General features: G+C 33.4%; 1 protein-coding gene across 2 annotated transcripts; it reads right to left on the bottom strand.

The window, feature by feature from the left end:
* Positions 1-17225: 17225 nt before the first annotated feature.
* Positions 17226-18664, bottom strand: LOC110114195. 2 transcript variants are annotated; one of them, XM_020846988.2, is made up of 3 exons: positions 18350-18664; positions 17774-18236; positions 17226-17523 (listed from the first exon to the last, which is right to left on the bottom strand). In XM_020846988.2, exons 2-3 carry the CDS (start codon positions 18175-18177, stop codon positions 17286-17288), a joined length of 642 nt encoding a protein of 213 aa, XP_020702647.1. In that variant the 5' UTR covers positions 18178-18236; positions 18350-18664; the 3' UTR covers positions 17226-17285. The 2 variants fall into 2 exon arrangements, with proteins under 2 accessions (XP_020702647.1, XP_028551779.1); XM_028695946.1 differs by having other exon boundaries at positions 17774-18664.
* Positions 18665-27611: the final 8947 nt, after the last annotated feature.

Here is a 27611-nt window from a genome sequence, read left to right on the forward strand (position 1 = left end):
TTTCTTGGAAAGGCCATGTAAACTTCATATATGTTGAAAGAAGATATATGTCATATGTGATGCATTTAATGTTTTATAGTATGGAATGAAGTGTGTCATTTAAAAAAAAAATTGATAAAAAACTACTAAGAGTCAAAGGGTAGTATGGGGAAATCCTTGAATAAAGTTTGTACTATGATCTTTTCATAGTTTGTGGAAGATTAGAAGTGTGTACAAATCAAAGTTATGCTTTCCATTATTTGCTATCTAGCAAGTAAGACATCGAGCAATATTATGGTTTGCATCTCTCTTTAGGCTCAATAAGTAGAACCTTTTTTCTATCATAGTTATTATCTTGTCATTATCGAAGTGACTAAACACAACTCTTGAAGGTATTTTTTTCAATTAGAATATTTCACAATGAATAGTGAGGAATGTAGAGATACATATCTTAAAAGAGAGAGCCATATCGTATTGATACTTAGGGGTGTCAATATTTGACACGACACGAAAACCCGACCCGGAACCGACCCGAAAAATCCAGGTTGAACCCGACCCGTTTGAAAAACGGGTCGGGTTCGGGTTCACAGATCGGGTTCGGATTTTCGACCCGTTTCTCTACCCGGGTCGGGTTAGGGTCGACCCGTTTTCCACCCGGGTCAGTTCGGGTTCGACCCGAACCCGACCCTTGACCCGAAATTTATGATACTCATATTAATAATGGGTGTATTAAAATTTTAGAACTCTAAAATTTGATGAAGGTCTTTATAATTAGAATAATTGTATTAACCCTTACTAAATCAAATGACCTTTACACTTATTGTTCTTTAATAATACGCATATCCTACTAAAGACATTGGTAATTTTATTCTTAACATCGAACTCATGCTTGAGAACAAATGTATTATCTTGAAATAAAGTAATTAAATCCATTTTACATGATGAGAGCTAAGTTTTTTCCCTTTTTTTTTTTAGTATTTAGATATTTTTGAGCTTTATAATCATAGTAGAGTACAAAATTTCATGAAAGGAGATAATATCATCAATAACCTCAGAGTTTGGGCGACGACAAAATACTCATGATTATATGCGGAATAATGCTAACACACATCATTTAGCTAAATTTAAATTATGTGAGATAATTTAATAAAATTTAATTGAGAGTTTTTTTTTTTAACTTAAATTATTTGAGATTGATTGAATTGGATGAATTACACCCTATATTAACTTACTTGAATTAGATGAAACTTTTATTTTGGTTGATAATTTGTAATTAATATCATCAAAAGTTCAGAGCTATGATGATGACTAAGGCTTCATTTGAGGTGGCTTTCTTACTGCTTTCTAAAGCGGCTTTCTAATTTTTGTACTAAAATGATGTTTTAAGAAGCAATAAAAAAGCTGTCTCAAATGAATTCTAAGAAATTAACAGCTCAAAAGCTTCACTTATATTGTATGAACGTTAATAAAGATTTACAGATACATGAAAAAAAAAAATAGTTATCTCATATTTAGAGTTAATAATAGACGTGTAAGAATTAATTGAAAAATTAATGTGATGATATGATAAATTTAACTAAGATATACTTTTTTTTTATCGGATGATTTTTGTCGATTTCTTAGTAACAATTAGAATAAAAGGATTTTTTGTGGGAATTTTGAAGGAATGAATGCAAATTCATATACACACATCACATCTATAAGCTTTGAATTCAAGACCTCTTAGTTGGTACCCTAAGCTCCTAACCAACAGATCAAGATTGGCTGCTAGGATATGTCATTTAGGCTTCATTAGGTATAATTTTCTTATTATTTTTTAAAACAACTTTTAAGTATTGTTGCGGACTAGAATATATGTGGCGATAAAGTTTTAATTCTACGTCTTAGCGTTGCACGGATATCCAGCTCACACACAGAGAACATAAAATTTTTTACATGAAAAATCCTGAAAAGGAAAAAATCACGGGGTCTAGCTCAGTTGAAAAGATTCCACTAGAATTTGAGTTGAGTATAGTGGGCTGACGCGTCCTTGAGGGCGATCAGATTACAAATGTCAACCGTATGGTTGAAGTCTAATGTCAAATCTGGCGTCACTTGGAAGTTCGGGTGTTAGTTAGTAATCTAGCAGTGACTTGGTGGTCTAGCAGAATTTCGGGCCTCAAGTGGTGTTCGACAAAACTTTGGGCCTCAAGGAGTGGTCCGGTGGAGCTCAGGGCCTCATGTGGAGGTCCGGTGGAGGTGAGGGCCTCAAGTGATGGTATGGCGAAGGTGAGAGACTGAAGGGGTGATCCGGCATAGGTGAGGGCCTCAAGCGGTGGTCCGGCGAAGGTCAGGGCCTCAAGCGATGGTTTGACGAAGGTGAGGGTCTCAATCGGTGGTCCGGCAGAGGTAAGGGCCTCAAGTGGTGGTCTGGTGGAGGTCATGAGGGCCTCAATTTGTGGTCCAACGAAGGTGAGGGTCACAAGTGGTGGTTCGACGAAGGAGAGGACCTCTAGTGGTGGTCTGGCAGAGGTGAGGGCCTCAAGTGGTGGGCCAGCGAATGTGATTGCATCAAGTGGTGATCCGACGATGGTGAGAGCCTCAAGTGGATACTCGATGAAGGTGAGAGCCTCAAGTGGTGGTTCAACGAAGGTGAGGGCTTCAAGTGGTGGTCCAGCAGAGGTGAGGGCCTCAAGTGGTGGGCCGGCGAAGGTGAGGGCCTCAAGTGATGGTCCGACGATGGTGAGGGCCTCAAGTGGTTACCCGACCAAGGTGAGAGCCTCAAGTGGTGGTCTAATGAAGGTGAGGGCCTGAAGTGGTGATCCACCAGAGGTGAGGGGCTCAAGTAGTGGTCCGGCGAAGCAACGACGTCAGGTGGTGCTCCGACGACGGAACTCAGGCGGTGGTCGAGGAGCAGCAATGAGGCAAGAGCTATTTCCGATCTCTCTCTTTGAATTCTTTGGCTTGAGTTTCCTTTTCAAGAGAAAGGAGTGGTCTATTTCTATATTTTTTGAGTGGCATGACCCGTAAATAGGTAAGAGATCAAGGGCAAATGGGAGTGGTTGGATGGACGGCCGATGTTAAATCCCTTGATCAAGGACCGTTTGATGGACATTTGAATTTCTTAGTGATGTCATAATTCAATGATCTTGGGCTCGTTGGATTTGTCTCGTCGACCCGCTCGATTCGACTATAAGCATGTTATGTTTGAAAACCGTTTGTTAATTCAAATTTTGGTTTGAACCTTCCAACAGTGCTTCTAACCTTTGATTTTGACCTATTTGGGCTCGGATTGGGTTGGATTTAGTATTGTTGGGTTTGTATTCTCGAGACGTTCAGTTTGACTATAAGTTCGTTGAAATCTGAGTTCGGATGGTCCCAATTTTAATTTCGAAAGTTTCCAACTTGATTTTGCATTGAGATTTGTGCCCGATCAAGATAATTTTTTGATGGCGTATCAAGTACAAATTTTGTTTAATCTAAAAAATTTGTACTAAAAAATTGTTTTAAAAAACTGTAAAAAAACTATCTCAATTTAAACTTTAATGCAAAATAATTCTTCATAGATTTTGCCCAACAAAAGACAACAGAAAAAAACTATTTTTCAACTTGACGCTGATTTCTGACTATTTGAACACACAGATGACGGCAAAATCAGTTAAGTTAAAAATAAAAATAGTATTAAATTAATCTATTAATTAATATCATAAACACTGTTTCGATGGGCTTAAACCACTGACGGCGAACCTAAATCATAATAAATTTATAATAAAAAAATTAAAATAAATTGAAATCACGGACCGCATGCACAGATGATTAATACAATTATTAAAATTAAAATAAATCGTACCACGCTCGCGAGTCGTATGGATTAAGTTCAACTCGACTTATAATTGAGTATTCAACTCAAAATAAATTTTACTGATTCATTGAAAGAAGTTTTATCAAAATATTTAAAAAGGTTTTGTATATTGTATCAGATTTTATTATCTATATCCGTGAAATCACATGTTAATCTGTGTGGAAACTGATTATATCAATCAATCAATTGTGTTGTACTATTATCTTCGACATAAATTTCATTGATTGAGCTCGCTGGTTTGAGGGCGTTGTCCCATGAAAACTTTTTTCGTATGAATATTATAGTATTGTATACTAGAACACTGTAGTGCTCCATATTTGATTTGGAGGCAAAGAGCAAAATGCTATAACACTTCAAACCGCAGAGTGGACTCAGAGATACAGAGTAGAGCACCGCGACCCTACGAGTTGTGCTGATCAACAGTTTCTTTTTTCCTCTTTTTCTTGTTTTACTTGAAGGGGTGCATCATTTGGTGTATTAAAATGCGTCTCATTGTCCGTGTTTTGAGTGTTGAATGAGAGAAAAGTGAACAGGGGCAAGAAGAGAGCGTGATAAGAGTGATTGGTACAATTTCACCAAATTTTCATAGTGAATTTCTTGATGTTATGCGGTCATGTTGTACTTTTTCTGAGTTGCAGATTTTTCCGCGTTAAATTTTGACCATCATTTTTGTTGTTTCCTTTTCTTGTTAGTTTCGTTCCATGATTTTCATCCTAAAAATCAACTCTTCCAACCAAATTCGACTTAATAATTTATTTCTATTTGACAAATATTGTTTATGCTAAAAATAAATATAATGGGTCTATAAAGATGAGTTGGAGTCATTATGGGACTTAGGCTTAGTAATTGTTTTAAAAAGGTGATTAAAATTCATTTTAGTCTATAAATACTCAGATAATGGACTGATAAAAAAAGTCGAAAACTTCAAATAGGATTAAAGGCACACCTTCAGACTCTGAGTCCTTTCCAATATACTCAAGTTTTATCATACTACATCGAATTTGCCTACATAGGATAATAGTTAAGCCTTTTTAAGAGATGAAATCAGAACATCCAAAGAGAGAATTGAAAGTTGTAAGATTTAGAATCACTCAAGGAGTGTATTGAACTATATATTTATACTTCAAAAAAGGAAAAAAAAAATAATTATAATATATTTAATTTTATTTTATCTGCAAAATTTTTGGTAGTTAATTGGCTGTGAAAATTATATAATAAATATCTAGAAAGCATGATATATAGAATTATTAAATCTTATTGAAGGAAAAAATTTTGTATGTATGTAAAAAATTCCAAACCCTAAATCCATATGCTAAATGTGAGGTTAAATTTGTAATCAATATGCATGTGGATGAACCCCTAAGTTAAATTTGTATATAAATAATGTAAATTAATATTTATCCTCCTAATTTAAAATTAAATTTTGAATAACCTATTTTTATCCAATAGGTTAATAGAGATTAAGGTTTCGTTTGGGATGGCTTTCTTATAGCTTCTTAAAATTTCATTTAGGATAACTTTCTTAATTATTATTTTACTTTTTAGACCGCAATCACAATTTTTATTTAATCATTGATTTTTCGTTGCTTTAAGAAAATTATGCTAAAAAACTACTTTTTACAATAATTTAAAAAATTTATTTTTTCTATAACAGCTTTATAAAACAGTAAGAAAATCATCTCAAATACAACAACAACAACATGAAGCCTTTATGGCTTTATCCCACTACGTTGGGTCGGCTACATGAATCTTTTTTTCCATTGTGTTCTATTAAAAGTCAAATTCTCGTTTAAATCTAATAAAGAAAGGTCATTCCTAATATTTTCTAACCAAGTTTTTTTAGGTCTACCCCTACCTTTCTTAACATAAGTCAAATCTAATACCTCTACTCTCCTAACCGGGTCATCGGAAGGCCACCGTTTTATGTGACAGGTCCCAAGTCCTGGATGAGAAAAGTGGAGGGTTGCGTTAGGTTGTCGATAGCCAGCGTAAAATTTGTCGAACAATAATGACATGAATCCTTTAAGAAAGTCATCTCAAATGAAAAGTAAATAATGTTAGCCATATTTATTCTTGCATTCATCATCCCAATAGTTGAAAATCACTTATGTCCAACGAAGGGGTCAGCAAAACAAACAACTCGATCAGCTTTCTTCAACTAATTTCTTCTGTGCATTTTTTTCAAGCTTATCATCTCCAAATTAAGTTGTTTTATTACTAAAAAATTTGGATTATCACTAAATGCCTGACTCTGCGTCGCTTTTAAGAAAATAATTTGCCGCATCTCTATCAAATGAAATTTTCCCACAGGACAAGAAAGCTTGCATGTTTAGAATTTTGATTTAAAAGCTTGTCATTACAGCATATTTTTTGCTTTTACATGCTTTTTTAGAGATTTTTTTTTGCTTTTCATGTTTTTTTTTTTTGAAGTCCTCTTATTCAATAGCCATCAATTAGTAGGTGAAACGTCACTTTTCTTTTAATTAAATTCATCATTTACAGGCTGATGAGAAGGATATCTTCTTCCCAAACACACATAAAAACACTTCTTTAGCTGTTAGATATAAGATAAACTATGAAAAATATATATCTCGAATGTTGCATTTTGTGTAGGAAGTTGCTATGCTTGAGAAAAAAACAGTTTTTTTTTTTAACATTTAGGTCAATAAAGACAAAGTCATTCACACATCATATACGGTTATACGCGAGACTCAAACCCAAGTTGAAAGAAAATATTTCTATTTTTTATTCAAAAGTGTTACAAATGAATATGATGAACGTTTCAAATAATACAAAAATAAATAAGAATATTGTTGCATGCCCGAAAGTTTGGAGTGAGTGGGAGAGAAGGAGAGATAGAGAGTTTAATATCTTAATTTTATATGAAAATCTAGCATACATATAGATAAAAGATGAGTTGCAAAAGAGTTCAAAGTTTTTACATGGAAAACCCATAAAATGAAAAATCACGGGTCTAGTATAGTATAAATGATTATACTACTATTCATCATCAGTTACATATGATGCCATTCAATATGATTGTTAAGGGTGTTGAACAAATATATACAATGTATAGAGCATATTTATTGTAAAAGTTGGAAAAATTATTTGGCATGGGAGTAATCTTTAGGAAATTATTTGTTGTATGTTTGATTGTATAGTCTTGAGGAGAAGAGACTAGAGATTAAGAACTCAAGCATCAATCGGGATATTGATGTCAAATCAGAGTTGGTTTCAGTGAAATCCATCAACCATATAGATGATGGTGTGCATTAAAATCATATTGGTGACGACAAGGGATAAAGTTAGCGAGCATTGGCATAGTCATGTGATAATTGCCAGAGGACCAGAGTCGGGAGACTCAGGCAATATTGATGGCTACAGTACGATAGTTGGATAATGATAGTACGAGGACCATATATATTTAGGAGAAGATGGACGAAGGACTATATTTAAGCAATAATATTCAAATGACCATATTCGAGAGATGGTGGTTAGAGGATCATATTTCGGGTGATTGTGGTCGAAGGATGATAATTAAGTAGTGGTGGTCAAAGAATTATAGATGAATAACTATGGCCCAAAATTACAGTTGGGTAATGGAGATCAAAGGATTGCAATCAATCGATAGAAGTCAAGAAATCATAGTCACATGATAATGGTTGGAGACCTTAGTCGATAATAATTATTTGGGACAATATTCATATGACAATGGTCAATTAATCGTAACTAGGCGATAGTGGTCATATGAACATAATCAGATGATGGCGGTCAGAGAATTATAGTCCGACGATAATGATTAGAGAGGAACGTAATTAAACGATAGTGATCAGAGGATCATAATTAGGTGACAACTTCAAAGGATTATAGTAAGCTGAAAGTGTTTAGGAGATTGTAGTCAGACAATATTGAACAAAAGGGTGTAGTCAGACAACGATGGTTGAATGATTATAGTCGAGCAATGCTTGTAGGACCACATTTTATATGAAAATCTAGCATACATATAGATAAAAGATGAGTTGCAAAAGAGTTCAAAGTTTTTACATGGAAAACCCATAAAATGAAAAATCACGGGTCTAGTATAGTATAAATATACACAATATTAGATTTGTTCATGAACGTACTTGTTTATTGATTGCATTGATTCTCTCAATCATAGATCATTCTTTCACCATTTAAGTGACTTAATGATATCAAAATTAAATATTTTTTTACTTGTTTTTATCAAGACACTATTTCACTATACATATATGAGATATGAAGGTCGGTGTGAGGACCACTATAGCTTCAATAAAAGAACCTATTATGGCCTAAACTGGATCTAGTAAGTTGACATTCATTATGTACCTCTACAAATGTTTATATATATATTTAGCAAATCTTTTTACACTATCAAACAAGTACGTTCATGAACAAATCTAATGAGTATTTTTGAGCTATCAAATGAGCAAGATCATGAATATATACATAATAGTATTTTTGACTACCAAATAAGCTTGTTCACGAACAAACCATTTATGATTATTCTTATATTTGTTCATGAACATCTTAAACAAATAATCTAGCAAACATTAACAAACGTAAAATGTCTCTTGTTCATGAACAAATTCATTCTATTAAAGGTATGTAATAAAATGAAATTAAATTTATAATAAAAGAAGTTGTCTATTTAAAATGAAAATATGATTAATCTATATGAATATATTTATCGAGCTTATTCACGAGTTCTAAATCGAACACAAATTGAGCTTGTTTACGAGCTTCAAATGATGTTGTTCGTGAACATAAATGAACTGAACACATTAGTGTTCAAGCTTGTTTATTTAAGGATCGAGTATTAAAAATATTGTTCAAGTTTGTTTCTTTAGTTAGTTAAACGATCACAAATGAGTTTTAATCGAACCGAGCAACAAGTAGCTCGTCGAACGTTTAGTTCGCTTGCAGCCCTAGTTTCCCATTATGATTGAAAGAAACTGAATCTAATTTATAAGATATTGTTATTAATTAATATATAAATGAACATAAAGATTTATAAAATGATATAAAATTCAGAAAGGATATTGTTCCATATTAGAATATTCAATGAGAAAGAGAGAGAGAGTTTAATATCTTCATTTTATATGTAGATCGATCAAAAGAGTATATAAAACTGTACTTATAACAGGAATCAATGTTCTTGCATGAAAATTTTGAAAATGGGAAAAATCATGAATAATTGAGGTTAATTTGTCAAAAAGAACTAGCCAAATTGATCAAATTACACATAAGCTAACTAAAGTTCTTAGAGGAACTAGGATTACTCACCCTTAATTTGGAACTTTCCCAAAGTTCCTATGACTAGCAACTAATTATAAGCCAAACTTGTCCACAATGCTACTAGCTATACATTCTTTATATAATAAAGCTATATATCTACTTTTATAAAACTAACTTTGATTATCCTCAATAAATAGAGGATGTCATTAATCGAATGTTGGCATTTGAAATTTCATTATGAGAAAATCATTAAACACATCATAGGAAAAATCTAATACTTCGTCACATAAACTCTCACTTGAATTCTATGCAATCTATTAAGCTTAATCTTTAGGAAATTATTTGTTGTATGTTTGATTGTATAGTCTTGAGGAGAAGAGACTAGAGATTAAGAACTCAAGCATCAATCGGGATATTGATGTCAAATCAGAGTTGGTTTCAGTGAAATCCATCAACCATATAGATGATGGTGTGCATTAAAATCATATTGGTGACGACAAGGGATAAAGTTAGCGAGCATTGGCATAGTCATGTGATAATTGCCAGAGGACCAGAGTCGGGAGACTCAGGCAATATTGATGGCTACAGTACGATAGTTGGATAATGATAGTACGAGGACCATATATATTTAGGAGAAGATGGACGAAGGACTATATTTAAGCAATAATATTCAAATGACCATATTCGAGAGATGGTGGTTAGAGGATCATATTTCGGGTGATTGTGGTCGAAGGATGATAATTAAGTAGTGGTGGTCAAAGAATTATAGATGAATAACTATGGCCCAAAATTACAGTTGGGTAATGGAGATCAAAGGATTGCAATCAATCGATAGAAGTCAAGAAATCATAGTCACATGATAATGGTTGGAGACCTTAGTCGATAATAATTATTTGGGACAATATTCATATGACAATGGTCAATTAATCGTAACTAGGCGATAGTGGTCATATGAACATAATCAGATGATGGCGGTCAGAGAATTATAGTCCGACGATAATGATTAGAGAGGAACGTAATTAAACGATAGTGATCAGAGGATCATAATTAGGTGACAACTTCAAAGGATTATAGTAAGCTGAAAGTGTTTAGGAGATTGTAGTCAGACAATATTGAACAAAAGGGTGTAGTCAGACAACGATGGTTGAATGATTATAGTCGAGCAATGCTTGTAGGACCACAAATAGCAATAATCGGGATGTAGTTCAATGGTGATAGTTGGGTGGTGGTTTGACAGTGGGGACTATTTATATTTTTTTTTAGAATGACAACTAATATAAATATACACAATATTTGAATGTTCCATGAGGTTGATTGCATTGATTCTCTCATTATATATATATTCTACATTAGATTGAGCTCTAAGGAACTTGTATTTGAAAATATGCATGTTTGTGAAAAATCCCTTATGAGCATTATGGGCTATCTTATAGACATTGTGGTGATGCCTTCTATGTTTCTTGGTAGAAATAGAATCCATTTTCTCTATTTTTGGTTTGTTTAGAGTCATTGGGAGTGGTAAGACACTAGTTTTCAGGGAACTGTGGTGCCAAGCTCTTTGTATTTTGAATAGAAAATGACATTCTTAGGAGTGCAGTAGTACTATGATTTTGGCCCTCGTGGTGCTCTAACCAATATATTTTATAAATATCAAAATCCACTCATTTCCCATTTTTCACTTCTGCCCACTATTTGATCGCCAAACTAGAGAGAGAAAGCCTATTTCAAGGTTCTTCAAATTATTTTCTTCCATTAGGCAAGTTAGAAAAATTATTCGGATGAAGTATGTTATATGTACCCAATCTCTATTTTTAATAATACAAAATTTTATGTAGTTTTTAGGTTTTTAACAACATAAAAGTGGGAATATTCTGATATCTAGGAAAATTTTGTCGTGTAACTTTTAGTATATTGTTACTCTTATAAGTTTGCATGTTTTAGCATATTTCTTCTAAATTTTCACTAGATATTTAAACTTCAATGGGTTTTTAACATTTTGATATGTGTTTGGGCTCAAATAAAAATTGCTATAGAAGGAAATTCCCAAAGTATTGTTATGAATTTTATCTGTGAATAGTTTTACAATTGTCAACCATCAAAGTGCGTGTGTAAATTTATCCCGAAATTCTAATTATCCTATTATAAATGTGTAACTTTGTGTATTTCGGTAATGTGCCTGGTTCTATTTATAAATCTTGAAAGTGCGATGTTTTTGTATTTGTGTGATGTTATGTATATTCAAGTGGAGGTATAAGAGCCTGAATTTTGAAAAGAGATATTGTGTTATGCTTTGTTACTATTCTGCTAAGCACTAGGAGTTATATGGGCTTGTTTCTGATGTGTTGTGCACATGATGTCATATCACAATCTCTCCAATTGAAATGTTGAGTGGAAGAGGGCCTAAGCGACTGCTTTGATTTGATTTGATCTAATGTGCTTGGGAAATGAATCTGGCATGCTGTGTTTATTTCTGCTATTTGTGAATGTGTGTTATTTCTATTATTTGATTGAATTGTTACATTAATACTATTATAAACTTTTAATTACTCTATTAGAAATTTATGTACAAATAGTTTGTTTTTCTATTTTTGTAATGATAAAATAGTTTGTTTAATTATTGTTTTGCTTATTATTAAGAATTTAGATAGGTTCAATGTAGAATACTAAGATGTGGTTTGGTCATACCTATTTTTTATGTGCCAATTTCAAGCCAGAGAAAGAGAAGGGGTAGGTTGAATAGATAAAAGTTGTTGGTTTTTGATGGTTAGATATGCTTTTTTTAGTGAATTCTTTTAGCAATCAAGGTGCAATTTTGCTGCTGATGATGTACTTAGATTTTGTACCTTGATTTTTGAGTAATTAAACATTTTGTTTGTAAAGCATTTTGATGATGAATGAAAATGTTTCTAAGTTATCTATGTATTATGAATTTAATATTTTAGTGGCTCTATGTTCTGTTGTAAAATAAAATGAAAAAGAAATTCCTTTCAAATTAAATTTTGAGAACTAAACTTTTGTAATATGACATGATATGACCCATTCAGTTACATATTATGTCAGGTTTGGTTGTGATAGTTGGCTCTCTAAATGATTCCCTAAAGTTTCTTATTTCATTTCAAATGCTTGATCTGGCCTCATTTGGTGTTATTGGGTGATGGAGGCTGTAAGTGTCGATGTATTCGAAATGTCATAGTCGAACAAGATTGGTTGACAAACTATAATCAAAAGATGGTAATCAAAGGATCTAAGTTGGGTAAACGTGGTACAAGTATCCGTAGTTGGGTAATGATTATTGGAGGATTGTGGTCGAGTGATAGTGGTTATGGGGTTGTAAACAAAGGATGGTGGTGGAGCAACGATGGCTGAACAATGATGATAGAGTGAGAAATTTTAACTTCTTAGTATTATTTGGAAATCCAACATACATATAAATCTAGCACACATTTAAGAGAACAGTTGCAAAAGACACTAAAGTTTTTATGTGGAAAACTCACAAATGAAAATTTTGAGCTAATTTGTATTTAATTTGATTTTTTATTTTTATTATTATTTAAAGTCTATTTTTTTATTTAAATGAATTTCAAACTTAATAAAATTTATCACAAAAGTTGGATCTTATCCCATGATGATCTCACTAAAAAAATAAAGTAAATTAATTAGATGTCTTTCAAATTTATTTTCATTTATTTATTTTAATGATGTAATTTTATTAGAAAAATTATTTAAATGTGTTATAATTTTAAAACCTAAAGATTTGGCTCAGTTAAAATAAACTCATATACACATTGCATACGCAAGACTCGAACCCAAGGCAATTATTTTAATTTTTTTTGGATAAAACCTGCCGGGGGGGGCTATGCGTCAAACAAAATTAAATTACAAGCCTTTAAGCACCTTCAACTCTCTAAAAGTACAACCTTTGAAGAAAACCATACAAGCTAAAAGTTCTACCTATGAAAATGATAAGTATATGAAATTAAAACAACAAAACAAAGCAAACAAAGAAAAAAACAACAACTGAGCACTAGGAGGATCCCCAAACTGAGACGTGGAGCCACACGAGCCACCCAAAGCAACCTGCAAGACCAACAACACCAACGAAAAACAATAAACAAAACCAACTACTTCAATTTAGACTTCCTACCACGCTTGCCGCCTCTGTGAGAAAATATTTTTTCAACAATGCTATCCACGTTCAAACTATACATCACATGGAACTCATCGAAAGACTCACCAAAGTCATTCCTAACACCCTTGTAGGATACATAATTAGACTCAACCAACCAATCATTTTGATCCAAACAAGTATCCTTCATATTCAACAACAATTGATCTTCAAATTAAACATCATTTGAAATAATAGAAATAGGAAAATCAATAAACAAATCCCCATTAAAGGGTAGAGAATCTGCATCCGATGAAGGCATGGGAGAACCATCATCCTCCCCAGGTTCCATTCCAAACGACATAGAGTTAAAACTAGGATGAGCAAAAGTAGAACTTGATCCATCAACACCATCACCAACATAAGGGGAGGCGATGGGAGAAGCAATATGGTTAACCCCACAACTATTAGTTCCCAAACTATCATTACCATCCTCACTTTCAACACAAGCTATGTTGCACCGATACACCTATTTATGAAGGCGTGCTGTATCCGATACACCGATACGCCTCCGATACTCCACCGATACGTGTCGGATACACCAAAGACGTATCCAATTAAAATACTATTTAATTTCAAAAGGATACGCGTATCTGATACATGTGTCCGTTGAAAAACAAAAAGAAATTCAGAAAAAAAAAAAAGATGTGTCGTATTTACTTCCGCGGTTGCGAGCAAAGTTCTCTCATTTCCGAGATGGATTTGAGTCTCTTTATGATATGAGAATATTAGAAATTACTAATATTTCACTTGATGAGCCTGAATTAAAAGCTATGATATTTATTGAAGATGATGTAGAAGTTCAAAGACAAACCACTGAAGAAGCTAATCATATTATTCCTTATATTGAATAGTTGAAACTTTATGTGCTAGACAATTTATGTTTATGCTTTTGTTGTTGTACTAGACATTTAATGTTTACTTATATTTTGATATTTTGATATTATAAGCTACAAGGCTACAAATGATGTTGTTGTCATTTTTTTGTAATTTCAAATATTATGCTTTGATTGATTTCTTAATTTTTATGTATGATTTATAAATTATGATGCCGTGTCCGCGCTGTATCCGTATCCTGTATTTTTAAGAATTGGCGTGTCCTGTATCCGTATCGTGTCGTATCCGTGTCGCCGTATCCGTATCGGTGCAACATAGAACACAAGCAATAGGCAAATGCAAAACAGTATTCAACGGACCAGTTTCCTCCTCAGACCTTATTCCCAAATGTGAAAATCACCAGGAATCTTCAACATATCATAAGAAGCTTCAATGCAATCACCCCCATTAGCCACCAACGCATTAACAAGAGATACAAGAGTCAAATTAGGGATTACAATATTATCCACATTTTCCAAAATAACATTCACATTTCCATCAGAACTAACAATATTAATAGCAGAAGAACCTGAATTTAAGATATCATATTCCTTGTAATCATGGCCCAAGGCTTTACAGTGATCGTAAAAAGAGGGTAGATCTTCCATCACAACTGATTGAACATAACCCAACTTTTTTGGACAAATCCAAACAACATTGGGATTATATTTTGTTATAGATAGTTCAACTAAAACCCGCGCAACCGTAGGGCATGAACCCACAGAGGTTGAATTGTCAATGTGCAAAAGCCAACCAAATAAAGAGCTCAATCCATGTAACCCAAGACAATTTATTTATTTATTTATTTAACCCAAGACTTTTTTTTTCCAAAAAGAGTTAAATTTCCATTCCATAAAAGGCATTATTTTTTTGGAGATTTTTTTATACGTACCATAATTTTTTTAAAGAATAATTTATTCCATTAAAAAGTGAAAGATACAAGCAAATCCAAAAGAGGATTAAGCATCACAAGCTAAAAGAGAAAAGTCACAAGGAAAAAAACAACCAACAAAGAAAAATCAAAAAAGCCGGGCTCAATTAGTGGCGAACAATCTGTGACCACCCAAACGGTAGATAAGGGCCATCCATAGGGCAGGAACAGGCTACAAGAAGATAATCCGAATGGACAAGTATAGCAACATCTCGCAAGAATATCAGCAAGTTGTTGCCAGCAGTGGTTGTCAGCAAGCCCAACCGATCATATGGAGAGCAGATCCACCTCATCATTGCCCATGCTTAAGAAATTGGCCACACCATCCAAGCCAACGAAAGCCAGTCGCAACACCAAAGCCAAAATGCCAGATAACCAAACAAAAACAACCAAAGACCCCCACCAACCACGAAAGGCAACATCTAGACAGAAACAAACGCCACAAACATTATTTAGATTTCCTACGACATCGCTTTCCCCTCCCCAAAGAACAATCTTTTTCCACAAAATGAACCACCTGCAAACCATAAAATTCATGTAAATCATTAGCTGAATCAGCCAAACAAGCCCCTCCCCTTCCCGACTAATAGAGGAAACATCCAACCAATCAAAATGGTCCACTAAGCAATCTCTCAACTTACTAACCAAATGAGATTGCAACACAATATTGGAAATTAGAGACACCTGCATCAACAAATTGAGCATGCATAAGCACCCCTATTGGAGAATCTGAAATAGTTACAGGAGAAACATCAGCTAACACACCTAACTTAGAGGACCCATCATCTATCACCTTATTAACACCACATTGACCCCTCAAACTCTTCCACTAGCTTGTCACTAGAAACAAAGCTATTAGGGGGCTTCTGATCAGTAGCAATAGGAGAAACAACTTCCGCAGACACGTACAATAGCCCCCTCCAAATTAAATAGTAGGAGGGTCCAAATAAACCATAGGGACATCGGCATTAACCAGGGAGAAATCTACAGGCACAGGAACCTCCTTCGAAACCTCCGAAGTAGGGACCAAAACATCCACAGTCGCTACAACATCAGCCACACCCACAGGCACCACCACACGACCAACCCCAGAAACAGGCTGAATACCATCAACATGCATGGGCAACCAGTACATCAACATGATTCAAAACAGAAGGGGCTAAAGCTAAATGGGGATGAAGGATATGGCATTCAATTTTCGAGTGCCCCAAAGACTTTCAATGTGAACAATAAAAGGGAAAAAGCCTTCATAACCACCTGTTGAATATACCCCAAAGTTTTCGGACCAACCCACACCTTATCAGAAAAAGATTTGGTTACATCCAATTCTACTAGGACATAAGAAATCGAAGGCCTAGAGCCAGAAGATGTTGTGTGATCAATCTTTAGAGGATGACCAAACATAAAACCCAGCCCATGAATAATCCTAGGGGAGAATAGATGGGGTCTCAGGTTCGGAAAAGAAACTCAATTTGAATAATGGGCAATTTAATCTCAACATCAAAAGTTGGAGTCCACTTGAAAATCTTCATGAAGCAGCTATTCATGAAATAAGAATGGTGAGCAAACACACGACAGTAATCTAAGTCATTAACAAGTTTGATTAATACATTCTTAGGATTAAGAACGGTAACAGAAAATTCACCATTGAGTTTGAGATTGAAAAAAAAATTGCGAATGGCCTCAAGCGTAGGTAATCCGTACCATAAAATAAATTTTTGCTAAACTAGAAATTAGGGTTTGAATTTTGAACCTCCAAATGAATTCAAATTTTCATAAAATTTAATTCACAAGTAAGAGTAGAATATTTTCTGAAAATTTGAATTCATTTGGAATTATTTATGATTAATTATGATTTATTAAAATTATTTATTTATTAATCTTACAAATTTAATAGAGCATGTTTAATGCTCACAAATTCTTTCAAATTTATTTTCTCTCAAGCTAGTGTTGATTAAAACAAAAAGATCCGACTCCTAAAAATATAACAAAAGAAGGATTGCAAGGCTTTAATACAACAAGATTAGTGTCATCCAATCTATTTAAATGGAATTAACAATGATCCCTCAATCTCCTACCTCCAGCTGAAGATTGCAGCTCTTTCTTTCTATTTCACACTCATTTGATCCATTTTGTTCATTATTTGTTATTATTATTATTATTATTATCACAAAAGGAAAAAAAATCCATTATCTTCTGCTCATTGATTAACATTCATAACAAGTGAACAAGCTTATTCAATCTTTAATGTTCTTTTGGTATTCTTGGCGAGTGTATAAGCGAAGAAGCCAACATAGAATTATGGCAATTAGCATCCAAGCTAGTATACAATTAATCAACCTATGCCCCTGACAAAATCTTTGAGTTTCAGTTGCTGCTGCTGTATTATGGCCTGATTTGATCGAGTCCTCAATGGTTTTGGTATCCCCAAATCCAACCAAATTTCTCACAGTTGAGCCACAAATTTCGCAGATCCTGAAAATAAAAAATTCAGAATGATAAATCAAAATATGTTCATAGGAAGATAGAGAATTCACCACAAAGATACAAAGAAAGGTCTTTTTTTTTCCTTTTCTATTATAATTGAATGGCTTTTTCTACAAGTACCAAAGAATTAGAAGGAAATATCAGTGCCAAGTTTTCTTCTAATTATATAATGAATGATATTACTTTGAGAGATTTGTAATATTCAAACTAAAACACCAATAAGAAAAGATTCTCTCACTTGTTTCCTTTGATTTTAAACCATTTCTCTGCACATTTCTGGTGGGCAAAAGCCAAATCACCGTTACAGGAACAGCCCAAGGCAATTGGAATGCCCAATTCCCGGCTATAAGACTCTAAATTGATAGAACAAATCCTGCAATCCTTCTCAGACTCTTCCACTATCAACTTAACATCCACTGGCCCTGACTCCAAATCCAAGTCAGAGGAAGTATTTGAGTCGCAGGAGCTTCTGCAAGGCTTCTGAACTCCAGCTTTCTCAATATTGCATGCCGTTGAAGGCTGGCAATAATCAAAAGGCAATTTTGTTTCATAATTTGAATTGCAATTCTCATTCTTAGCTTCAGTCAAGCATATAACAACAAAATTCTCGTATTGAGAATGTCTCTCTTCCAAACATGCCATTTTTACGTATCAGAACCAATTGGGAGAAGATACTGATAGAGAAGGCAAAGTGAAAAAAGCTGGGAACAGAAAGATTAATTGAAATCAAATGAAAGAAACACTCAGAAGGGTGAAGAAAAGAAACAAAAAAAAAAAGCATAGCTTTTACATAGAACTAGATCTAAAGGGTCACCTCTTCGAAAGCTCAATGGCAAAGTCTCAGAAAGACCAAGAAATCTCAGGAAGTCATCAAATCCATCAAGTTTGAACCTTTTTTCTGCTAACAAAAAGATAATCTTTTCGAAGAAGAGGAGATGATCAGAAGAACCCAGAAAGGAGACGGAAATCACTTCACTTCTATGTAGTTACAAAACAATTTGCGATTCATAAAATAAAAAGTAACGGGAGAGAAAAACGTTTGAAAAGGTAAAAGGGATCGATCGAGACTGCCTTGCAAAGATAAAGATGAACAGAAGAGAAATCAGTACTCGGGATAACAATAGAGAGATGAGCTGGTAGGACAGATGCCATTTTATAATTTTCACGGAGTAATGAATTAGAACCAGTAAAATATATTCACTTTAAAACAACCCCATGAAGTAATAATAATGCTACACGACTAAACTCTCATAAATTATTAAATATTTTTCTCTCTCTTTATCTATTTCTAAAAATATCATATAATTAATTTTTTTTTTATAATTATATGCTTCATAATATTCAAAATTAAAAAAAAAAAATATAACCCTTATCTTAATTTTTACAGAAACATATAAAAATATTTATTTCAAAGTAAAATACCTCAAAAATTTAAAAAAAAAACTTTTAATAAAAGAAAATTGATTGATATCTCAAAAAGATTTGAACTAATCAAACCACCATTCAATAGGAAGTTTTGCTTACTCTTCAAGTGAATAGAAAGAGCAAAATACAAATAGAAAAAAAATAAATTTCAGACTACAGAAAAATAATAGTAACTTTACTTTTTTATCACCCGCACTTTATATTGATTTATTGGTTGAAAATTTAGACAATAAATTAATAGATTTTAGGTTCGAATTTTATGTATGTAATATGTGTATGAATTTGTATTAATTGCTCTAAATATTCCAAAATAAAAAATACTTTCTTACAGAATATATATATATATATATATATATATATATTAAAGTCTCAAAATTATTGGTCAATATAAAACTTGAGATTAGTGATGGGTAAGTCTGCCTTGTTCATTAATTTAAGAAGCCGAACAACTATTCGAAATTTACTTGGTGAAAGAATATTCGAGCATATCCTTAGATACGTTAAAAGAGGTTTTAGAGGTACATCACCACGTCTTATCCACATTCAAAAAACTTTACATTTGGTTAATATTGTAAGTTAATTAGGTTGACCGTTAGCTAATGGCCCCCGGCTTTTTCAAAAGTCCTAATGATTTATATGATTTTTTGTTTTTGAGCCAATTAAGATAAACTCACACACACGTTACATGTACAAAGTTCTCAATCAAAAAATCAAGATGAGCTATATGATTTGTATGAGTTAACACTAATGCGTTCCATATTTACTACAACATTGATTAGGGGAGTTTTTTTTTTTCTTTGTTTTAATTAGGAAATCCAATTTTGTCGTTGATTAAGAGATTTAATTATGAGATTAATTAGAGAATTGATTAGGGCTTTCCTTATTAATTTTTGTTTCAAATCTATAACTAGAGGTTGAGGGGAGTTGTAATTGAGAGTAAGAGAGTCAATTGTAATCATATTTCTTCACAATATAGTGAAATCATCCCCTCCCTGTGAACGTAGGAGACTCTTCGGCGAACCACATAAATTGTATCATGTTCATTGTGTTTGGTTATGATTTTTGTGTTGTTTCCCACTGTTTTGCATAACAATTGCTATCAAAGCTAGGCTTCAGTACGATTTTTATTATGGTATCAAAGTAATAGTTTGGGAATGGATCGTAAAATAGAGCTATAGGAATTGATCTGTAATTCAAGTGGGATAGTTTTGAGTATGTCCGGATGTTTATTATTACATATTTCATATGCATGTATGTTCAGTTGCATATTTTGTATGATATTGGATCTATCATACTCACATATGACATATGAACAAAGTGCTAGCCTTGCGACTTCTATACATAGTACTGCTATGATAGTTGGTTCAGATATAATTTTGTAGTTTGCTACTTTGATAACTCAGATGATGGGCGAGGCACATAGTAGGATTCCTACGTACTATGAGATCTGATGAGGTAATATAAATATGTAGATATTTTTGAGATTAAAGCCTCCAAGATTTGTGAGTACTGTTGAGCCTAGAGTAGAAAGAAGACTGGTTGAGGAGGCTGGAGACGACATTTGATTGTATACAATGTCCTACTCAGAGGAAGGTTCCATCAGCAGTCTTTCTGTTAGATGGCGAGGTTGAGCATTGGTGGATGGGCTAGCATAAGAAGAAATTTCTATGGAGATTGAAATCTCTGATTTGTTGAGAGGAGTTCTCATCAGATGTGTCTAGAGCCTGGTTTGTACCACCTTCTTTATAATAGTCGATACATGAGATTTTTCTAAGACAAATTTAAGGGAAGATGATAGCTACGCAATACGATGAAGAGTTCACTGCTTTTGGTCAAATATGCTCTGCAACTAGTTAGTACTCCCACGAAGAAGTGTTACAGATTTCTGAGAGGACTTCATGATAGTCTGATACAGCCTATAGTGCCATTTCAAATTTCTGATTTATTTAAGCTTGTGGATAGAGCTTGTCTGATAGAAAATGGTCTGCTGGTTACTCAGCGGTGGTGGACTACTAGTAGAAAGCGGTTTAGAGATGAGACTTCTAGTAGTGGCTTTTCTGGGAAGAAGAGCAGATTTACATGAGGAGACTTCATAAAAGGTGGATAGTCAATGTCTGCATTAGTATTTGGCAGTGGCAGCATAACCAGATCTGGTTCAGTTAGTGGGCACTTATGTCCCATAGTTGTGGAAGACGTTATTCTAGTCAGTGCTACTTGATGATTGGACATTGGTTTAGATGCGGTCAGGTAGGCACCGGGTAGTAGAGTATCCACAGGAAAGATTCGATCGACATTCTGATCCCAGATTTAAGAGTTCTATTAGATTAATAGGGAGACCGCGGATAGTTCCACTTCGTACCTTTGTTCGGAGTTTTGTTGGTAGAGGTAATGGTTCTGATTCAGTTGCAGGTAGTCCATCTGACAGTGGTTAGAGAGATGCTGGCATTATTGTTGCTTCAGCTATACTTCAGCCATGTGTGCATAGTTTAACTCAGCAGGAGACTCGAGATGCCTCAAATATTGTGACGGGTCTTCAAAACACATACCAGTAAATCAATAGTTATAAAACACGTTCCGCTTCATGCAATTAAAGATAATTGAACCTCCAAAAGTATCTCTGATTGACAAACTCGACCCTACGAATAGCTCAAAGGCAGTACATTGTGCAAAAAATGACACCTTCGGGCGAGCATAAATTGCTCTGATCTACACTTGTTAAGAGCATGACTAGTAACTTTTCACCAAGGACAAGCTCCCAATTCAGAAGGCTTATCTTGGATTTACACAAAGCATGAAGGTTTTCATCTAGGAAATTTTTTGGATTTTTATTACTTTCGAAAATTAAATTTTCTATATTTTGCATTTAAAATCTTTGTTATGATTAAAGGCAGCAGACAATTAAGTTGACCGAGAGTCATTCCGACTTGCTTCTCTATACTTCCTTTGTTTTTTGCTTCCGGAGCCCTCATTACTAGTTCTGGCATAAAAAAAAAAACATTTGCTTGTTGGTTTCTTCCTTTTCTAGGACTTATTACAGATTTTTTTCCGAATCTATTAATGCATTTGTTGTAGGAAGAGATGAGAAACACTCTTTATTTATCCCATGGGTATTTACATTGCTGGTTGACTTAAATGCTTTTCATTATCTTCTAAAGATTTTTTATTTCAAAACCTTCAAACAAGTACTTCGGCCAGAATGTGGATGGCAGCCCGTGCCGTTAACCGATTTGATTATATCTGCTGCTGTTAGGGTTTATAGGAAATCTACCTTGTGTATTCATCCTGATAAGATAACTTCCCAAGATGGTCTATACCGGGTGACTGAGGTCAGAAGGATCGTAGTTGGTCGACGGTGTTCAGAGGGATCGTAGTCGGCCGTTGATGGTGGTTAGAAGGACCGTAGTCGGTGATGTAGGTCGAAAAGGCTGTAGATGGCGGGCGACAAAGGTCAGAAGGACCATACCATAGTCAGGCGACGGTGGTGGTCCAAAGGACCGTAGTCGGCAAGCGACAGAGGTCGAGCGAAGAGCCATGGTGACGACCGGACGCAGGCCATTTGACCACGATTAGCGATTGAGAAGAGATCTAATGGCGATAATGCTCAGGAGGAGATCCGCAATAATTAGCAGATGGGCGGAACTCCAACAACAATTGGTGGTTGGGAAGAGATATATCAACGGCAGCTGTAACAATTCAAACTCTTAACTTATCGAGATATTGTCCGCTTTGGCCTAAGAGCTTTACAGTTTTGTCATATTGGTGTAACTTTCTAATAGGTTTCTCATCCCATAATTGCTTTAGGATGAACACGCTTAACTAAGGAGTTTTTTAAATGAAATTCCAACCATTACACCCAAAAGGTACATCGATATTTAAGAATTTAGCTTTCTTTTACCTAATGAATTTTACAATCTCCTCCACTTAAGTAACTAACATCCTCGTCATCATCTTTATCTCAAAATCATTCATCAGACAGATAGGTTTCTAGAAGTGGATCATACAAGTTCATGTGGTGGCTCCTGTCATGTAATAATTTGTCCCATACAAGGTTCAAGAGGTGACTCCCATGAAGTAGCACTTTGACTTGTATGACACTTAGTTCTCATCTTCTAGCTGGTATTTGCTCAAATACAATTTGTAACAACCCAAACTCTTAACTTATCCAGATAATGTCCGCTTTGGCCTAAGAGCTTCACAACTTTGTTCTATTGGTGTAACTTCTTAGTAGATCACTCATCCCAAAATTATTCGGAAATGAGCACGCTTAACTACAAAGTTTCTTAAATGAAATTTCAATCATTATACCAAAAGGTGTCTCGATATTTAAGAGTTTAGTTTTCTTTTACTTAATGAGTTTCATAACAATAATGGCTAAAAATGTAAAAGTGCTCTCTAATTTTCTCTTTTTTCCCACTTACATCGTGTGAAGAATGATGGTCTGTTTATAATTTTTTGAAAGGGGCATGCTTCGTGAATTTCAAGATGATCTAAGGTAAATTCGGAGTGCTTTATCAGACGGCTCATACTAATTCCCTCGATCATAAAGTGTTTATCAAGCATTTAAGTGCCTTAATGTTATCAGAATTAAGTGATCTTAGGCTATTGGATTTGTCTCGTCGAGCGGCTCGATTCGATTAGAAGCCTATCGTATTTGAATATCATTCGGTCATCCAATTAATGCTTTTAAGCTTTCAAATACATTTTGGTCCTTTGATTCAGAACCCATTTGGGCTCATATTAAACCGAATTTGATGTCATTGGGTTCATCTCCTTAATTTGATCAATTCGCTGAAATTGGAATTTGGATAGTCCGGAACTTAATTTTGGAAGTTTCAAATTCAAATTTGAATCAAGATTTGTGCCCAATAAACATAATTTTTTGTGACGTATCAAAATTAATCAAAAATATTTTTTCTTCCCCAATTAAAAATTTGATCGATTCGCTAGCTAGTATAATAGTAAGATTTCTTGATACAGTAAATTCAAATGAGACAGACTAATTTGTAATTATTCTAATAAGATGATACATACCTCAAGACTTTATTAGTTTAACGATTATTTAATTACTATCATACTGGCAGATTTGTCATTTAAGCAAAATAGTTCTTCGTAGACTCTGCCAATTAAAAGACGAGCAAAAAAACAGTAAGAAGAAACCAAATTTTAAGTCAATGTTGGCTGTATTTTAAGGAAAAGAGAAACCGATATGTCGTTGGTATGTCTTCATCAGTACTTGGCTGGCTCTTCGATATCTTCGTTAATCTGGCCATCACACTGACTAAGGTTTTATTTGGGACGATTTTCTTACTGCTTCTTAAAGTAATTTTTTAGTAAAAAACTGCTTTAAGAAGCGATAATAAAGCCGTCCCAAACAAAACCTAAATAATAGTTGAAACATTGCAAATATATATGCTTCCTGACTTCCTGTAAAATGAAGAGAAAGAAACAAAACTGTTCTTTGTATTGTATTGCTTTACCCAAAAGGTTATTGTGAGAATAATAGAATATGCCATTGGCATGTCCTTATCAGTGCATAGATATGTTTATAAATCTGGCCATGACACCGACTAATTAATAGTTGCAAGATTTTCTTGGCTTTTTTTAAGATAAAATTGATTTCTAATTAAGTAAGCTTAGATAAAAGAAATTTAATTATTTATGGATAAATAATGATATTTAATGATTTTACTTCGGCCTCATTTGTTTGTGCTTAATTACTCCGTTTCCGATTTGAAAAAGTTACTGTTTTTCCTATATCACTGTATTTCTGCCGATCTGAAAAGAAAAAAATTTCTTCTTAACAGTTCTAATACTTCCGTTCAAAAACGAGAAAAATAGTCGAGGAACCAAACGAGGCCTTAATATCATTCTAACAATTATCTCTCTTGTGATTCTAAGATAGATCTTTTTATGTTAAGATTTTTTTCTGCACTAGAAAACTATTTTTTATTGTAACTTTAAAAAAAACTATTTTTTTCTGCACTAGTTTCTTTTATATATTATTTCAAGCTTATCATCTTCAAGACCTTCATATTAATAAAATGTTTGGATAATCACTAAATGCCTAGCTCTGCATGGCTTTAAATAAATTTATTAATTTTCGGGGTCTCGATCAATTGAAATATTCTCAAAGTAAGACAAGAATAAAGAATGCAGGCATGTTTAGAGACTTTAGACTATAGATTCAAAGCCTGTCAATAGAGATATTTTTTGCTTTTGCATGTTTTTTTTTTTTTTTAAAGTCCTCTAATTCAATAGCCATCGATCAGCTTTCTTCAATTAGTTTCTTTTATATATTATGTCAAGCTTATCATCTTCAAGGTCTTCATATTAATAAAATATTTGGATAATCACTAAATGCCTAGCTCTGCATGGCTTTAATTAAATAAATTTATTAATTTTCGGGGTCTCGATCAATTGAAATATTCTCAAAGTAAGACGTACAAGAATAAAGAATGCAGGCATGTTTAGAGACTTTAGACTATAGATTCAAAGCCTGTCAATAGAGATATTTTTTGCTTTTGCATGTTTTTTTTTTTTTTTTTTGAAGTCCTCTAATTCAATAGCCATCAATTAGTAGGTGAAACGTCAATTTTCTTTTAATTAAATTCGTCATTTACAGGCTGATGAGAAGGATCTCTTCTTCCCAAACACACGTAAAAACACTTCTTTAGCTGTTAGATATAAGATAAACTATGAAAAATATATATATCGAATGTTGCATTTTGTTTAGGAAGTTGTTGTGCTTGAGAAAAAGACATCGATTGATCCTACATTCTTTAAATGCCCGTAGGATAAAATTTTCTTTTAAGAAAAACTAGGCATTCATTGATAGGAAATGAATCGTTTGCAATAGAGAAGCAAACGAATCGAATCGAGTCGAGTATGTGAGTGTTCATGTTTGCGTTCGTTTATTATTAGCTTGTTCAAGTTCGGTTTGTGTTTGATTCGAGCTTTATTGTTTGTGTTCATGTTTGGTTCGTTTAAATTAAATGTGTTCATGTTTGGTTCATGTTCGATTCGTTTAGTGATTACCGAACTTTAAACAAACAAGCTAACGAGCTATGTTCATGAATATATTTAGCAAATCTTTTTACACTAAAAAATTATAAGCACGCTCATGAACAAATCTAATGAGTATTTTTGAGCTATCAAATAAGCAAGATAATGAATATATACATAAATAGTATTTTTTACTACCAAATAAGCTTGTTCACGAACAAACCATTTATGATTCTTCTTATATTTGTTCATGAACATCTTAAACAAATAATCTAGCTTACATTAACAAACATAAAATGTCTCTTGTTCATGAACAAATTCATTCTATTAAATGTAGGTAATAAAATGAAATTAAATTTATAATAAAAGCAGTTGTCTATTTAAAATGAAAATATGATTAATCTATATGAATATATTTATCGAGCTTACTCATGAGTTCTAAATTGAACACAAATCGAGTTTGTTCATGAGCTTCAAATGATGTTGTTCGTGAACATAAATGAACCGAATATATTAGTGTTCAAGCTTGTTTATTTAAGGATCGAGAATTAAAAATATTGTTCAAGTTTGTTTCTTTAGTTACGTTAAACAATCACAAACGAGTTTTAATCGAACCGAGCAACGAGTAGCTCGTCGAACATTTAGTTCGCTTGCAGCCCTAGTTTGCAATTATGATTGAAATAAATTGAATCTAATTTATAAGATATAGTTATTAATGAATATATAAATGAACATAAAGATTTATAAAATGATATAAAATTCAGAAAGGATATTGTTCCATATTAGAATATTCAATGAGAAACAGAGAGAGTTTAATATCTTCATTTTATATGTAGATCGATCAAAGGAGTATATAAAACTGTACTTATAACAGGAATCAATGTTCTTGCATGAAAATTTTGAAAATGGGAAAAATCATGAATAGTTGAGGTTAATTTGTAAAAAAGAACTAGCCAAATTGCTCAAATTACACATAAGCTAACTAAAGTTCTTAGAGGAACTAAGATTACTCACCCTTAATTTGGAACTTTCCCAAAGTTCCTATGACTAGCAACTAATTATAAGCCTAACTTGTCCACAATACAACTAGCTATACATTCTTTATATAATAAAGCTATATAGCTACTTTTATAATACTTACATTGATTATCCTCAATAAATAGGGGGTGTCATTAATCGAATGTGGGCACTTGAAATTTCATATGAGAAAATCATTCAACACCTCATAGGAAAAATCTAATACTTAATCACATAAACTCTCACTTGAATTCTATGCAATCTATTAAACTAGTCACCTGAATTATATGTAATCTACAACCATAGATGGAAATCTATTAAATTAGTCACCACATTTAAGGCTTTGTGGAAATCCTAGATTGGAAATTACAACATTTTTTTAATTTTTTTCAAGGCATAGCATCTTTATATGTGACAATGAAATCCCCGCAATGGGAGATATTTCATGGGACAATGCATAGATCCTTCTTCTATCATGTGGTTAAAATTAGATTGCTTTGATGACTATGACTGTTTGTTAATGTAGCTTTTTATGGAGGCAAATAAGATTATTAAGTATATATTTTTAAATTTAGTTTACTTTTTTTTGTAAGAAAAATAATAGATGTTGATGTAAAAATATTTCTTGTGAT

This window comes from Dendrobium catenatum, unplaced genomic scaffold, assembly GCF_001605985.2.
Source record: "Dendrobium catenatum unplaced genomic scaffold, ASM160598v2 fragScaff_scaffold_716, whole genome shotgun sequence".
In the NCBI taxonomy this organism is placed as follows: Eukaryota; Viridiplantae; Streptophyta; class Magnoliopsida; order Asparagales; family Orchidaceae; genus Dendrobium; species Dendrobium catenatum.

Excerpts from the sequence above, each read along its gene's own strand:
- LOC110114195 (XM_020846988.2), bottom strand. The coding sequence starts at position 18,177 with ATGGCATGTTTGGAAGAGAGACATTCTCAATACGAGAATTTTGTTGTT. Across the intron at positions 17,524-17,773 it reads TTTAAAATCAAAGGAAACAA|GATCTGCGAAATTTGTGGCT; the intron begins GTGAGAGAATCT and ends TTTTATTTTCAG.